Below are 15,401 nucleotides of genomic sequence, written 5' to 3' on the forward strand. Positions count from 1 at the left end.
ACAAAGAGAAAGTCCTGCCTGTCACACATCTACAGAGACTAAGACAACAGGGAGAGACATCAACTGCGCGATCTCACGCTGGCTCTGTGCCGGGCCCTGCTCACAGGGGCTTATCCTAATCCTCACGACAATCCCGTAGGGAGTCCCCTTTTATGGAGATTCCATGTCTTGCCCAAACTGGCAGAGCTGGGACTCCAACGCAAGTCAGTCTGCCCCAAAACCCATTCTCTTCATCCCTCAGCTCTACTGCCTTCCGCTGGTTACCCCGTGGCTCCTCAAAGACCTGGGGGATCACGCAGCCATTATAACACAGGCTGACCAGTTCTCCTTCCTGTGCCTCACCCTCCAGCTATAAAATAGGATGAAAGTAACGCAAGCCAATGCTTCCGAGCACATGACATGTGCCAAGTCCTAGCCCAAGTCTTACACAAGGATGGACGACGAACCTGTTAGGAAGGTGCAGTGAGGGCTCCGTATCACAGATAGGCAGCATAAGCACAGAGAGGTGGTAAAAGGCAGAAAATACTTCATAAGGGGGCAAACGGGTTACAGAGAGAGCAGAGCAACAGTGCCTAGCAACATCTCTAGCACTTAGTGGGTGCATCATAATGATGTAGTTCCTTTTACACATACTGGGACTGCAACTCCAAAAAAATATACATGCAACCAGGAGAGATGAAAAGTGCTGCTATCTTAGCAAATGGGACCCTAGGTTAATTGGTCAGAAATGCTTAGGTGCAAAAGATGAAGCTGCTCTTTGGTGCTGGCTAGGCAGGTAGAGCCAGGTGACATTAAGGCGCATGGCATCAGCAGCCACTGTGGTCCACTCTGATCCTTACCTCGTCTCTCAGCGCACCTCTCCAAGAACCTGCACTCTGGCCCCAAACTTCTCACTGCTCCCTGCACTGAGCCCCCATGCCTGCTCCAGTCACTCCCATCCTATTGGAGGAGAACCATCCTTCTCCCACTTTGCCAAAGAACTCCCAGTGCAGCTCCTGCAACCATCAACGAAATGTACTTGTTCTTTCTTCACAGCTCCCACCACACATCATTCACACCATAGTTGTAATAGTTATTTAACAATCCACTATTCACTGCTTATTTTATGCTAAGCACTTCACTGGGCGCTGCCGATATGTGCTTCCTTTAGAGAGGTGCTAGCAAGGTGGGAGAAAGACCAACAACAGGCCATTAGGATCCGCTGAGATGAGTGATATCCTAAGGACATCCATAGGGCCAGCTGCCACAAAGCTGGTGTGTGTTTACATGACTCATGCCTTCAACCCTAGAATGTGGCACACAATTGTTGCATGCACATGCGCACACACACAAGAAAAATGACAACGCCCACTGTTCAATTTTCCACCTTGTGTCAGCACCGTATTAGATGCCTCATATACATCTTTTAAACCTTACCACGACCCTGCAAGACCAACATTCTCTCTATTTTGAGATGAAGGGATAATGATGATTAAAGAAACATGAATGGCTTGCTCAAGACCACAGATCAAATAAGCAGTAGAATCAAACTCTGAAATCAGATACAGGTACAGTTGGTTCTGAATCCTGGTGCTTGTTAAAATTCTAAATGCTTGTTAAATTCAAAACCAATTTAATAAATAAATATAGCAACTTGAAAAAGATCAACCGTGATAAAATCCAACATTAAAATTGCCTTTATTGTGCGTCTGTGAGCACAGGCTCCCCACGGAGCAGAGCTGTCCGACCCCATGGGGGGAAATGGAATTTTTCTAAATGGCCGGGGATAAGCGCTGTGATGTGTCAAGTGGTGTGATTGCTATTAATAATGTAATAACTATTACAGCCTACACCCTGCTCAGAGGAGCGTATTCTTCATATAGCTCAGAGTAGCGATGTATAAGATTGGGTCATTTATCGTTAACAGGCTGGAAAGAAATTGCTCCTTGGAAGAGAGGGAGGCTTGGCATTCAGACAGGGGCGGCGAGGCCCAATCCATTTCAATCTGGTCCCTAACAACATTACCAGCCAGCTTTGTGGAAAAAGTGAATCTTGCAGGTAATTGATCTCCTAAATGAAAGTCAGCTGAGACCTATGTACACCCCTGGGGGAGGAGGTTAAAAAAGCGATGAGAATTCCACCTCCCGTCCAGATTGTGCTTTGGCGCTGAGAAAACAACTGTCCCCTCTATTGTTTAATTTGATTCTTTTATCACCCCGATGAGGTGAGCAGAGCCAAGGTGACCACTCTAGTCAGGGACGAGAAGGCTGAAGCCAGGAGAGATAAAGAGGCTTCTAAAGACACAGCGGGGTAAGAAGCAGAATGAAAACTGGAACCCAGGTCTCTGGACCCCCAGTTCAGAGGACATGCAGCAGAAAGCATGGGTTTTGGTGCCAACAAGGCCATAATTCAAACTGCATCTCTTCCACTCATTAAAGTGTGCAACGCAGGATGAGTTATGTACCATCTCTAATATAATGCCAACTTCAACGGGTCCTCTGGAATTTAAATGGGATGCTGAACACAACAGACCTCGGACACTCCCTAGAACAGGGTAGGCCCTGAATAAATAGGATTTCCCTTCCCCTGTTCTCTGCTAGAACATTACCATTAAAATTTACCAGTGAGGGGCTGGCCAAGTGGTTAAGCTCACGCGCTCCACTTCAGTGGCCTGGGGTTTGCTGGTTCAGATCCTGGGTGCAGACCTACATACCACTCATGAGGTCATGCTGTGGTGGCATCCCACACAGAAGAGCTAGAATGATTCACAACTAGGATATACAACTATGTACCAGGGCTTTGGGGAGAAAAAAAAAGAGAAAAATTGCCAACAGATGTTTGCTCAGGGCTAACCTTCCTCACAAAAAAAAAAGTTACCAATGAGAAAAAATGCTGAAATTATCAATATTAATGAGAGGAGCAGGTACACAAACTACCCCAGGAGGAAATGACTTAATATCCGTTTGTAATTTTTAGAAAGTCATTCCTTTTACACAAAAGGACACCTGAACACATACAGTCTTGGTATTCTACATCTCGTCGTTCAATCATTCCTTAAGTCCTCACATGGCCCGACTGTGGGCCAAGGATGCTAGGCCTTGAGGCACTAAGATCAACAACCCGGCTCCTGACCGCACAGAGCTAAGAATCTAGGGAGGGAAACAGACGCACAAGTTAGCCACACTCCCGCATTCCTCTCAGTGCATGGGTGGTGAAATCCTACTCATTTTTCAAGAATTAGGACAATGTTTCATTTTCTATGATGCCTTCCCAGACTTCTCCCATAAAAATCAGGTGCTCTCTCTAAATGTAAGTATATTTTTGCATGGCAGCAACAAAATTTTAAAGTCAAGGTATAATTCAGATACAGTGAAATACACATACTGAATTATACAGTTTGACACATTTTCACATTTGTCTGCAACACCGTACCTCACGCCCATCAAGACAGACATTTCATCACCTCAGAAAGATGCTCTCTTCCTTCCAGGGTGACAACTGTTCGGGTTTGCCTGAGACTCAGGGCTCTGCCAGGGCGAGGACATTTCAGAGCTAAAACCTAGAGAGTCCCAGGCACACTGGGACAGGGGGTAACCTAATCCCCTTAGGTCAGGCCCTGCCCCACCCAACCTCAACCCATAGCCAAGGACTGTTCAGACTTGTTTTATCACAGAATAGATTCTCCTGTTCTAGAAATTGGTACAAGTGGAGTCACACACTATCTCTACTTTTGTGACTAGATTCCTTTGATCAATATGATTTTGCACTTATTCCATGTTGTGTACATACCAGTAGTTCACTGTATTTCTGAGTAATATTCCCCTGTACAGGCATTTGGAGTTGTTTCCGGTTTGGAGTTACTATGAATAAAGCTGTTATGAAAATTCTTGCAGGAGTCTTTTTGGGGAAATGAATTTTTCTTTCTCTTGAGTAGGGTCACTGGGGAGGGAGATGTTAAAATTCATGAGAAACTGCCTGACCAATTTCTAAAATGGTTGTACCATTTTGCACTCCCAAAAGCAATTGATGGGAGTTCCAGGTGTTTCACACTCAGTTACTGTCGTTGGGGGTTGACAGTCTTCTCTAATTTCAGCCACTCTAGAGGGCATCCAGTGGCATGTCATTGTGGTTTTAATTTGCAGGTCCCTAATGATTAACAATGGGGAGCACTTCCAGGCGATTCCAGGCCGTTTGTAACCCTTCCTTTGTGAACTGTCTATTCACCTCTCCTGACCATTTTTTTAATTTCATTGTTTGTCTCTTCTCTATTTATTTTTAGGTTTCATTATACAGATTGGAGACAAGATCTTGGTTGCATAAATGTATTGAAAATATTTCCTCCCAGTGTGTGGCTTGATTTTTGATGAGCTGAGGCTTTTAATTTTGATAAAATCCATCTTATCAACTTTTTCTGTATGGTTAGTAGTTTCCGACCCCATCTGAGAAATCTTTGCCCCAAAGTTACAAAACTACCCTGCTACTTTTTCTTTGAGGAAATTTATGGTTAAAGTTTTCACACCTTGTTAAAAATCAACTGATCAAATGTGAGAGACTCTCTCTCTACAACATTATGGTCCACTGATCTCTATCTTTGCAAAACGCATATTCTCTTGATTACTGTAATTTTACATTGTCTTAAAATCATACAGCCTAAGTGCTCCAATTTAGTTTTTTTTTTATCAAGCTATTTGCCTATTCTATTGGCAACAGTCTATTTCACTTGGAAATAATTTTAGAAACACCTTGCCAATTTCCACCACCCCAACAAAAGAAATCCTGCTGAGATTTTGATTTGGATTGCATGGAATATACAATCAAAGTTGAGAAAAAATTGTATCTTAGCAATAACTGACTCTTCCAATCAATAATCGTGGTATATCTCTCCAATTATTTGTCTTTTTAAATTTCCCTTAGCCACGCCTTGTCACTTTCAAGGTAGACTCATATTTTTAAAAATTTATCCCTTAGTGTTGTTTTTTATCATAATGCATGTATGATTTTCAAAATTTCATTTTCAAATTATTAGTTGCTAATACATAAAAATACAACTGATTTCTGAATATTAACATGGTATCCTGTAATCTTGCTAACTTGACTTATTCTAATAAATTTTGGAGGGTAATAGATCTCTTAGAATATTTATGCATATGATCACATGTATCATGCAAGGACATGTGAATAACAATAACTGTATTTCACTTCAAAAATTTTTATAGCTTTAATTCTTTTCTAATCTTATTGCTCTGATTAGGACCAGGAGGAAAATAATGAATACAGTGGTAAGAGCAGACCTACTTGCCTTGTTCCTGATCTTAGAGAAAAAGTGCTCAGTCTTTCACTGTAAAATATAATGTTAATTAAATCACTATAGGGTTTCTGCAGATGTCCTTTATCAGGATGTGGAAGTTCTCCTCTTCTAATCCTAGTTTACTGAGAGTTTCTATCATAAGTCAGTGTTGAATTTTGTCAAATGATTTTTCTTCATTGACTAACATGACCTTATGATTTTCCTCCTTTATTTTGCTAATGTGGTAAACTCTGCTGACTGATTTTTCAATGGTAAAACAACTTTGCGTTGCTGGGTTAAACCTAAATTGGTCATGTTACATTATCCCTTTTATATATTGCTGAAGTTGATTTGTTAATATTTTGTTTTGAATTTTTACAATTACATACATGAGGATACTGGTCTCCAGTTTGATTTTCTCATAACATCTTTGTCTGGATTTGGCATCAGGGTGAAGCTAGAGTCATAAAATGGGAGTCAGAAGTATTCCCTCCTTCTCTATTTTCTGGAAGAGATTTTATAAAAGTGTTATTATTTCTTTCTTAAAAGCTTTAGGAGGCGCCGGCCTGGTGGTACAGTGGTTAAGTTTGCATGTTCCACTTTGCCAGCCCAGGGTTCACCAGTTTGGATCCCAGGTGTGGACATGGCACTGCTTGGCAAAAAGCCATGCTGTGGTAGGCATCCCACATATAAAATAGAGGAAGATGGGCATGGATGTTAGCTCAGGGACAGTCTTCCTCAGCAAAAAGAGGAGGATTTGCAGTAGTCAGCTCAGGGCTAATCTTCCTCAAAAAAAAAAAAAGCTTTAGGAATTTCACAGTGAAGCCATCTGAGCCTAAAGTTTGCTTTGTGAGGAATTTTAAATTAAGACTTTAAATTCTTTAACTCATGTATGACTATCCCAGAGATTCTATTTCTTCTTGTGTCAATTTTAGTAATTTGTGTCTTTCAAAATGTTTTTCCATTTGTCAAATTTATTGGAATATGATTTTTCATAATATACTCATTATTCTTTTAATGTCTGCAGAATCTATAGTTATGTCCTTATATCATTCTCACTATTGGTAATTCATGTTTTCTCTTTTTTAAATTTTTATTATCCTGGCTATAGTTTATAAATTTTATCAATTTTTTCAAAGAACTAACTTGGTTTCATTGACTTATATTCTTTTTCCATTTTCTATTTCATTGATACCCACTCTTTACTATTATTTTTTTACTTCTGTTTATTCTGGGTACATTTTGCTCTTTTTTATCTAATGTGGACACTTACATCACTGATTTTAAACCATTCAACTTTTCTAATATAAACACTTACTGTTCTATAAACATCAGTTAGTTGGAGTTGTTTACTAGAACTGTGCAAGTTTTCTCTATTTTTACTAATTTTATGTCTGCTTGTTCTAACAAACACTGAAAGATAAGTGTTGAAATATCCAACTATAATTGTGGTGTTGTCCACTTCTCCCTTCAGATGTCAGGTTTTTTTTGAAGTTATATTTTTAAGTGCATTTGCATTTAAGGTTGTCAGGTACTCTTGATGACTTGACCTTTCTATAATTACAAATTATCCTTTCTCTTTTTCTCCTGAAAATCCACATGTTTGATATTTATATCCATCCCAATTTTCTTATGATCAGTGTTTGTGCTTTTGAACTGTGCATATTTAACGTGAGTTTCTTGTAGAAAACATATAGGTGGTTCTAGCTTAATTTCCACTTTTAACTGCAGTGTTTAGTCCGTTTACATTTAGTGTAATTCTTGATACACTGGGTTTCGTTCTACCACACTGCTATATGTTTCCTATTTGACTATATCTTCCTGGTTCTTTTCTCCTCCTTTCTTGCCATCTCTTCCCCCTTCTTGGGTTAAGTACTTTTTTAGTATTCCATTTTCTCTCTTCTGGCTTATTATCCATACCTTAAGTGGTTGCTCCATGATATGTATCCTTAACTTATCACATTCTAACTTCAAATAACATGATAACACTTTGCACATGAGAACTTTCATTTCCCCTCTCCTCTGTTTCTCTTCCAGTTCTTTGTACTACTTTTTCTGTTACATATTTTACTTCAGTATATGATATAAACAACAAAGTTAATGCTATTATTTCTTCTTTAAATAGTCAATAAGTCTTTTAAAGAAATTAAGAAGTTAGAGGAAGAAACTTTTAAATTTATTAACTTATTTATTATTTCTGGGATTCATCATCCCTTAATGTAGATCCAAGTTTCCATTTGGTATTATTTCTGCCTGATGAGCTTTTATCAGGCTGATGAAACACAAGGACTGTGCTCTGTCCATCTCTTACCCCAGTGAGAGCTTCATATAGCTGGAGGTGTTAGTCTGGTAAGAGCTTTCCTAAAAGTACGAAGTACAAAGGAAGCCACACAAAGACCAACCCACTCTGCCTAGTCATGTTCAAGAAAATGTTACAAAGATGGTAATGTAGATCATCAATGGCAAACAGACATTTTCTAAAAGGCGAAGGAAGGGGTGACAGTCTAAGAAAAAGAACAGTTTCAGAAAAAGATGTATGCAAGGCACGTTGGAGTAAACTGTCCTGACATATCCTAGTGATGGGGAGAAGCAAAGTGTCTTTCACAGGAAGTATGGAGGACTCAAGGGCAAACGGAGCTGAAGAGGAAGGTCTACGTCAAATACTGAAGTGTCTCAACATCACAGTAAGGACTCTGCACTTTATCAAATAAGCACTGGGAAAGTCTTCAAGCCAGACAGTGACGTGGCAACACTGGCAGTTACAGGATGCTGCAGGAGCAAGACTGGAGGCAGGGGACCGAGCAAGTAACTATTTCTAGAGTCCCAAGGAAAGATGACAAAGACGTGCAGTGGAATGCAGAGGGCGATCAGGAGACATTTGAGAGGTTCAATCCACAGGACGTGGAGATCAACTCGACTCAGCAGGAATGGAAAGGGAGAATCAGAAGAAACCAAATCTCAATCCCAAGAGCAGGAGAAAGAAACACATAGGCCCAAAGAAAAGAGAGTGAGGGCAACAGGTTGGGTGCCCAGGAGCCAAACAGCACTTGAGCTAACCACAAGCTCTTCCAGCGTGTGTTTGCAGTGTGCCACAAGGCAGCATTTCTCTCATCTGAAATTGTCCCTTAGAACTGCAGGAGCCATAGCATGGAAGCCAACAGGGAAAAACCCAACTCACTGACAACCTGTGCTGCTTCTAAGAACTATTGATATGAGCGATGGCAGCAGGAGACTGGGGGATGAGAAAGAAACACACACCAGGTTTATGATGGAGTGGACCTTATGCACAGAGAGGCCTGAAACGCTCTAATAGTGTCTGGCAGCAGTCCTGGCCAAAGCTTCCCCAGGCGCAAGTGCTGTGATGCTTTATACAGATTCAAAACAGAGGCAAATCTTGGCAAGAAAGATCATTACTCCGCAAATTGAAAAAGTGATAGATGATGAAATGTGATGCTAAAAAGCCCAAGCTAAGCCATTAATTCTTGCTGAAGCCATTCCCCAATAGCTGGTCAGAAAAATAGTCTTTCCTATACACTAAAACTATACTTACTATTTGAGGCTGTATCACTTTTAAGGGAGTTTTACATCAACATTAACATGGGCAAAAACATCCCTCTACTTCACTCTGGAACACACACCTCAGGGTGGAGGGGAGGGGGACGCTGCATGTGATCTTCTCTCCCCCATGTTCAAGGCTATACAGGTAGGTGTTAGTCATCACTGCTGCCTTAACTCTACTAAAAACAAAGGATACAACCTACTCCCTCTTACCTCAAAATGTAAGGCTCCACTAGACATGAAAATATGGAAGTGCTCAGCGGTGATCGGCATCCGCTTTCCAAAGGCTACTCGCCACCTGGGGCAGGAATCTCAGAGACAGAGTCTCCATTTGGCTGGAGCTCCACCCAGTACTTTCAGGCCCCACTCCTCCCATTTCACCATAGCTCAGACTTTAGGATCACAAATTGTCATTCTCTCACCTTACAGAATACCCCTTCTAGTATCTCTGGCCACTTCTGGGTTTGAAGTAGACATACTATCTGATTTCTTCCTCTTTGAAGGAAGACTAGGCCCGGAGAAGTAAACAGGAGTGAAAGCCTCTGTGCAAGAAGCGTTCTCTGGGCAGAAATGACCCAATGCCTCAGATGGCTTGGAGCCCCATGAAGTGGGGGTGCTGAGATGCTGGACAGCCTGGCCCTAAACACAAAGTCTTACTAGGATGCCAGAAGTGACATAAAAAGAGATGTTAGACTCCTCCAGGAGTCTCCAAGACATGTGGCTATCTGCGGAGCTGCCTGCTAACAGAAGAGCTGAACCAGACTGGAGCCAGGACCAGGCTCAGGGCAATGAGCAGGAAACATGTTCCAGAAAATAATGACCACAAACAAGCATGGTGCAATGTTAACATTATCATTATAGCACATTATGAGGTGTAAACATCCATTCACTCATAACTAACTGAAGAGGCATTTGCATACACTGCCTGTTTTTCTGATGGAGGATCTAAGTCCCGGGGAGGCTAAGCAACAATAGCTTGGATCTGACGGGAGGTGGGACCAAGATGAATACCAAGATCAGAATCCCAAAAGCAGTGCTGTCAGACTAGAACAAGGTGATCATAAAGCAGAGAGCCGTTTACCTGGTTGCAGGCAGAGTACTGACTCGGGTGAAGAACACAGATGGCTCAACTTCTACATGCAGCCCCAGGGAGAGGTTCCTGTAATATCCTTCAACATGGCCCGGGCCTCCGGAGTATTTGAAATTCAGGATAGCTTCCAGGGTCTAAAAAGATGTAAAAAATGGTAAGTTAGTACTCCCTAAGCTGATCAGCGTTCCCCCGGGAGGCAGGCTTCACTTAGCTAAGGCTGAAGATAACCCCAACTGGTAAAGTTATTAGTACTGGGCAACTCTCACCTAGAGTTGACACCTGACACCATCTTTCCTATGATGGCCCGTGTCTACACCAAGGATTCTCAGCCCGGATATGCAAGTGGAAAGATGCTCTAAAATAATTCTGTGGTTGGGTACAGCATTTTAGAGAGAAAAACTCATTTCGATCAGCATCATTTAAACACACATATCAGGTTGGGGGGTGGGTACTTCCATCAAGGAGGTAGAGCGTGACTCCCAGGCTAACAGTGAGTAAAGCCGACAAGCTACAAATTCATGATGCCTCCTTGAACTCGTTGGGAGAAAAGTCATAGGGCAACCACAGAGCCAGAAGGCCAAAGAGGGAGAAGCCATTCCAGGAGGGACAGTGTGGGGACACGGTCTCACCAGGGGCAGAGCCAGCTACCACACAAGCTGGCTGGAAGGAATCAGCTCAGATGTTAACGAGTTGCTGAAGGCTGTAGGGGCTCCAATGATAGTGAAGACCTCCCAGAAGCCCAGACACGAGGGCAGTTCCCACCCACCCCAGGCTCTTCTCCATAGACCTCCTTGGGTGCTCACAGAAGGACTGGTAGTGAGACAGGGGAACCGAAAGAGCCCCCCTTGGTGGTGCAGGTGTGGAGGAGGGGGTTGGCTGCTGCCAGGAAAGGCAAGAAACGGAAAACTCAGCTCCAACCCCCACCCCCATCTCACCCCCATCCAGACCCTTCTCTCCTCTGAAGAAAAATCTTAAGCTTCTAGGGGAAGTGTGGCAAACAACAAGGGCACAAAGGCAGGAGTAAATATCCATTCTAGTAGGGGAAGGGCAGAAGCTGCTGGGAGGGCAAGGAGCCAGTCTGGAGCTAGGATCCCATACCAATGCCATCAGAGGTCTCCTACCTCTGGGCAGGGGCCAGAAACCCGCTCATACACAACAACCACCATGATAATAGGCAGAGATTAGCTGGTATGGGAAGGAGGAACAGGAATGCCAAGAGAGCCCCACCCACAAGCCCCAGGTGCACAGTGTAGCACAAGGACAAAAGAGAAACCTCATCTGCTCCCGCCACAAACCTGGCAGGCACCCTGTAAGAAGCACCCTTGAGGGAGGAACAATGGTGTGGAGAGCCCCCACCCTTGATGCTGGCAGGGAGGGAGGGCTGAGTATGGAGGGGACCATTACGGGAAACCCCCTGGCATCTCAGCAGCCCCTACTTTCTTCTCCTCCCCCTAGCACAATCTGGAGCCTGTGGTGCACCAAAAGCATCTATAGCAACAACAAATCTCAAACCCAGCTCAACTCCTCACTAGAATGACTCAACCTTTCACAGCAAGGTCCTCGAACAGGCGTCAGCAAGATATGACCCATGGGCCAAATCTGGCCCACAGCCTGGTTTTGTATGCCCTGAGAACTGAGAACAGTTTTTACATTTTTTAAAGGTTATAAAACAAAACAAAGCAACAAAACCAAATAAGAATATGGAACAGAGACCATATGTGGCCCAAAAAGCTAAAAAACTTACTGTATGGTCTTTACATGAAAAGTTTGCCAATAAAACTCAAAGAAGAAAATGGAGGAGTCAATCTCCGTGACTATGGATTAGGAATGGCTTCCTAGATCTGACACCCAAAGCACAAGCAACAAGAGACAAAGGCTGGTATCCAGGAAACCCAAGGAGGGCAGAGCTCTGGGAAGAAAGACCAGCATGCCCACTGCCTCAGCCAAGCCATGGGACAAAGGGTCTGAGAAAGTGTCCACTGCATTTGGCAATTAACTAGTCACTAACGACCCTGGTAGCATCTTCCAGAAAAGCAGCGGCGAGAGTGGGAGCCAGAGCACACTGTGTGAGCACAGACACCAGGTCTGGCACAGACAATGCCCACGGGGCCTCACTGGTTTCTCCCCATGCAATGTCACAACCGGACAGCGCGAGGCAATGTGGCTTAGAAAAGGAAGAAATCAGAAATGGAGTTCAGTGCCATTTCTTTTATTTTTTATACTTTTTATCATAATAACATAAACATAAAAGTTACCATTTTAATATGTACAGTTCTGGAGCATTAAGTACATTCACACTGTTGTGCAACCATCGTCACTCTCCATCTCTAGAACTTTATCTTCCCAAACTGAAACTCTGTACCCATTAAACTCTAACTCCTCATTTCCTCTCCCCCGGCCCTTGGCAATCACCATTCTACTCTCTGTCTGTGAATCTGACTGCTCAAGAGACCTCACATAGCCAGTCCTAGTGGTCTAGTGGTTAAGATTCAGCACTCACTGCCACAGCCCAGGATTGTTTCCCAGTGAGGGAACCATACCACTCAACTGTTGGTTGTCATACCATGGCGGCTACATGTTGCTATGATGCTGAAAGCTATGCCACCAGTATTTCAAATACCAGCCCAGTCACCCACAGTGGACAGGTTTCAGTGGCGCTTCCAGACTAAGACAGACTAGGGTCACTAGGAGTCAAAATCAACTTGATAGCACTAACAACAAGGGATCTCATACAAGGCGACTCAAAGTTTTTGTCCTTTTGTGACTGGCTTTTTTCACTTAGCATAATGTCTTCAAGGCTCATCCATGTTGTGGCATGTGACTTCCTTCTTAAGGCTGAATAATATTCCATTGTGTATATATAGACCACATTTTGTTCATCCATTCACCTGTCAATAACATTTAAGTTGCTTCCACCTTTTGGCTATTGTGAATAATGCTGCTATGAACAAGGGTGTACTAAGATCTGTTCCAAGACCTTGCATTCAATTCTTTTGGGTATACATTTACTTTTACATATTTATTTTTTTTAGTAATCATCATACCATTTTCCACCATGGCTGATCATTTTATATTCCCAAGAACAGTGCAGAAGTGTTCCAATTTCTCCACATCCTTGTCACCATTTGTTATTTTCTGTTTTGAGGGGGATCTTTCTTGTTTTTTGGTCTTTTATAATGGCCCTCCTAGTGGGTGTGAAGTGGTGTCTCATTTTGGCTTTGATTTGCATTTTCCTGATGACTAGGGATACTGAGCATCAAAATGTCTGTTCAAGTCCTCCAGTCCATTTTAAAAGCTCACTTCCCACCACTCCTCAAGGTGTCTTCCACACCTACATGTTCACAGGTCCCCTTCAACTTTTATACTAGCAGAAATCACCTTCACTGATTCCCTCCACCAACATAAATGCTACTTCTCCTTCACGGCCCAGATAAAGCCACACCTTCTCCAAGAAGACTTTTGGACCTCCTCACTTAAAAATGGCTCAATAAAATACAGAATTTTTTTAATACTCAAGGATCATAGTTTGGACTCACCAAAACCCCAAAACTCTTTTCCCATAGCATAAAGCACTGTCCCATCATCTCAAAGGATTGCTGGTTTCTTGTGAATATGTCTTATACTTTTTGAAAACCCCCTTGTCATCAGCAGAAGGCGAGACCCCACATACACACATCCCAATAAGCCTTTCTATGACGACCTTCTAAATCCAACTGACTTTCATTTGTTTGGTCTATTCTTTCATCCACCTTTTCAAATGCCTCCTGGGTACTTTCTGAGTGCCAGGCTCTGTGCTTAGAAGAGGATAAATAAGGTCCCTGATCTCAGAAAGCTCAGTAAACATTGAGGGAATGAATGTCTAAATAAATTAACCAATAAACAAGTGAAGCGAGCTCATCACCCAACACACATATGGCAGCTTCCTCAAATTGCAGGCGTGGTGGTCAAGGAAACAGCCAGATTCTCAATAAGGGCCTTGAAAAGCCAAAATCCGTAAAGTAATAAAAAATGCCATACTGGCTTTTCTGCTTAAGGTAAACTTAAAGTTGCCTCCAGGGAGTGATGTAGCATAAATCACCTGAGAACTGAGCAAAAAATACACAGAGATAGACAGCTGTCAAAAGCACCACATAACAAGGAGGAAAGAGTCTGTGTTTCCAGTTTCTTGAAACTGGCTCTTTCTTTACTCTGAAGAGAACCAAGGAGAAGATATAATTATGGGGGAAAATATCTAATTTATGAAAATCGAGTAAAGAAAAGGCTCTGTGAAATTATTGAGTATTACTGCCCTTCTTTTTTGATTAAAAAAAGAAACAAAAGCCTCCTCAGCCCAATAAAAGTAGAATATTTTAATAAAATCATAAAATGGGTTGGTAAGACAAAAGATGTGGGACATTCAAGGTTTTTCCAATCACAATGCAACAAGAAGCAATGCACTTCTCTTGCACTGGCACTTTTATGCCAGTGTGAGAAGCAATGCACTTCTTTGTACTCCTTGCTTTGAGAGAAGACTATTCCAAGAATCATAAGGGGCAAGGAACTACAGAAAAAAATATTTTCTAGTCATACTAAAACTTATTATTCAAGTTAAAATGAAAGGTCTTTCAATGTCTATCTTTTATTGACCAACTACCAAGTGCCAAATGCTCTAAGTGATCCACACACATTGACTCTAATGCTCTTAAGAGCTCTACAAGGAAAGCCCTGTTTTCATAAAGAAGGCTCATAGCAGTTAGCTGACTGGCCTAGGCCACACACCCAGGAAGTAGCACATCCAGGATTTGAATGCAGAGCTACATGGCTGCACAGCCCACTCTCTTGCCATGTATGCAAACTGCTTAGAATAGCATTCATTCATCCATCTAATCATTTACTCACTGACCCAGGATGAATGTCTGCCACATGTAAGGGACTATGGCAGAAGACACGGTGCCAGCCCTGGGGACTCCGGTCTAATCAAAGACACAAGCCCAGAGACATTGAAGATAAACTGTGATATGTTATATCATAGAGAAGTGTCCTAGGATACATAAGGATACAGGAAAGAAAGGACTATGCGTGCCTGGTGGGCAGGAGTTGGATAGGAAGGGACAGCAACCTGGCAAGGAAGACAGGATTAGGCAATTATTAAACTGAAAATGGACAAATAATAGAGAAAAGTCAATTAAACTAAAACCTAGTTATTGAAAATATCAATAAAATTGACAATCCTCCAAGTTAGGCTGACCAAGGACAAAAGAGAGAAACTAATTACCAATATCAAGAATGAAAATGAGTATCAGTACAGATCCTACACACATTAAAAGGATAGTAAAGGAATAGTGTAAACAATTTAGTGCCAGTAGATTCACCAACTTAGATAAAATGGACACATTACCAAACAGAGCCAAGAAGAAACAGAAAACCTGAAGAGCCACATGTCAGTTGAAGACATTGGATTCACAACTGAAGACACTCTCCTAAAAGAAGTCCCAAGCTCAGATGGTT

At 42.3% G+C, this 15,401-nt stretch overlaps 1 protein-coding gene across 9 annotated transcripts in view; it reads right to left on the reverse strand.

Annotated features, from left to right (window-relative positions):
* TRAPPC9 (trafficking protein particle complex subunit 9) overlaps positions 1–15,401 on the reverse strand; it is a 626,356-nt gene that overhangs the window by 246,827 nt on the left and 364,128 nt on the right. For all 9 annotated transcript variants that reach the window (XM_070631024.1, XM_070631026.1, XM_070631021.1 and 6 more), the window contains one exon: positions 9,906–10,048. In XM_070631024.1, coding sequence (XP_070487125.1) covers positions 9,906–10,048 — 143 coding nt within the window. The remainder of the gene's footprint in view (positions 1–9,905; positions 10,049–15,401) is intronic.

Source organism: Equus przewalskii, chromosome 8, assembly GCF_037783145.1.
Source record: "Equus przewalskii isolate Varuska chromosome 8, EquPr2, whole genome shotgun sequence".
Taxonomy (NCBI): domain Eukaryota; kingdom Metazoa; phylum Chordata; class Mammalia; order Perissodactyla; family Equidae; genus Equus; species Equus przewalskii.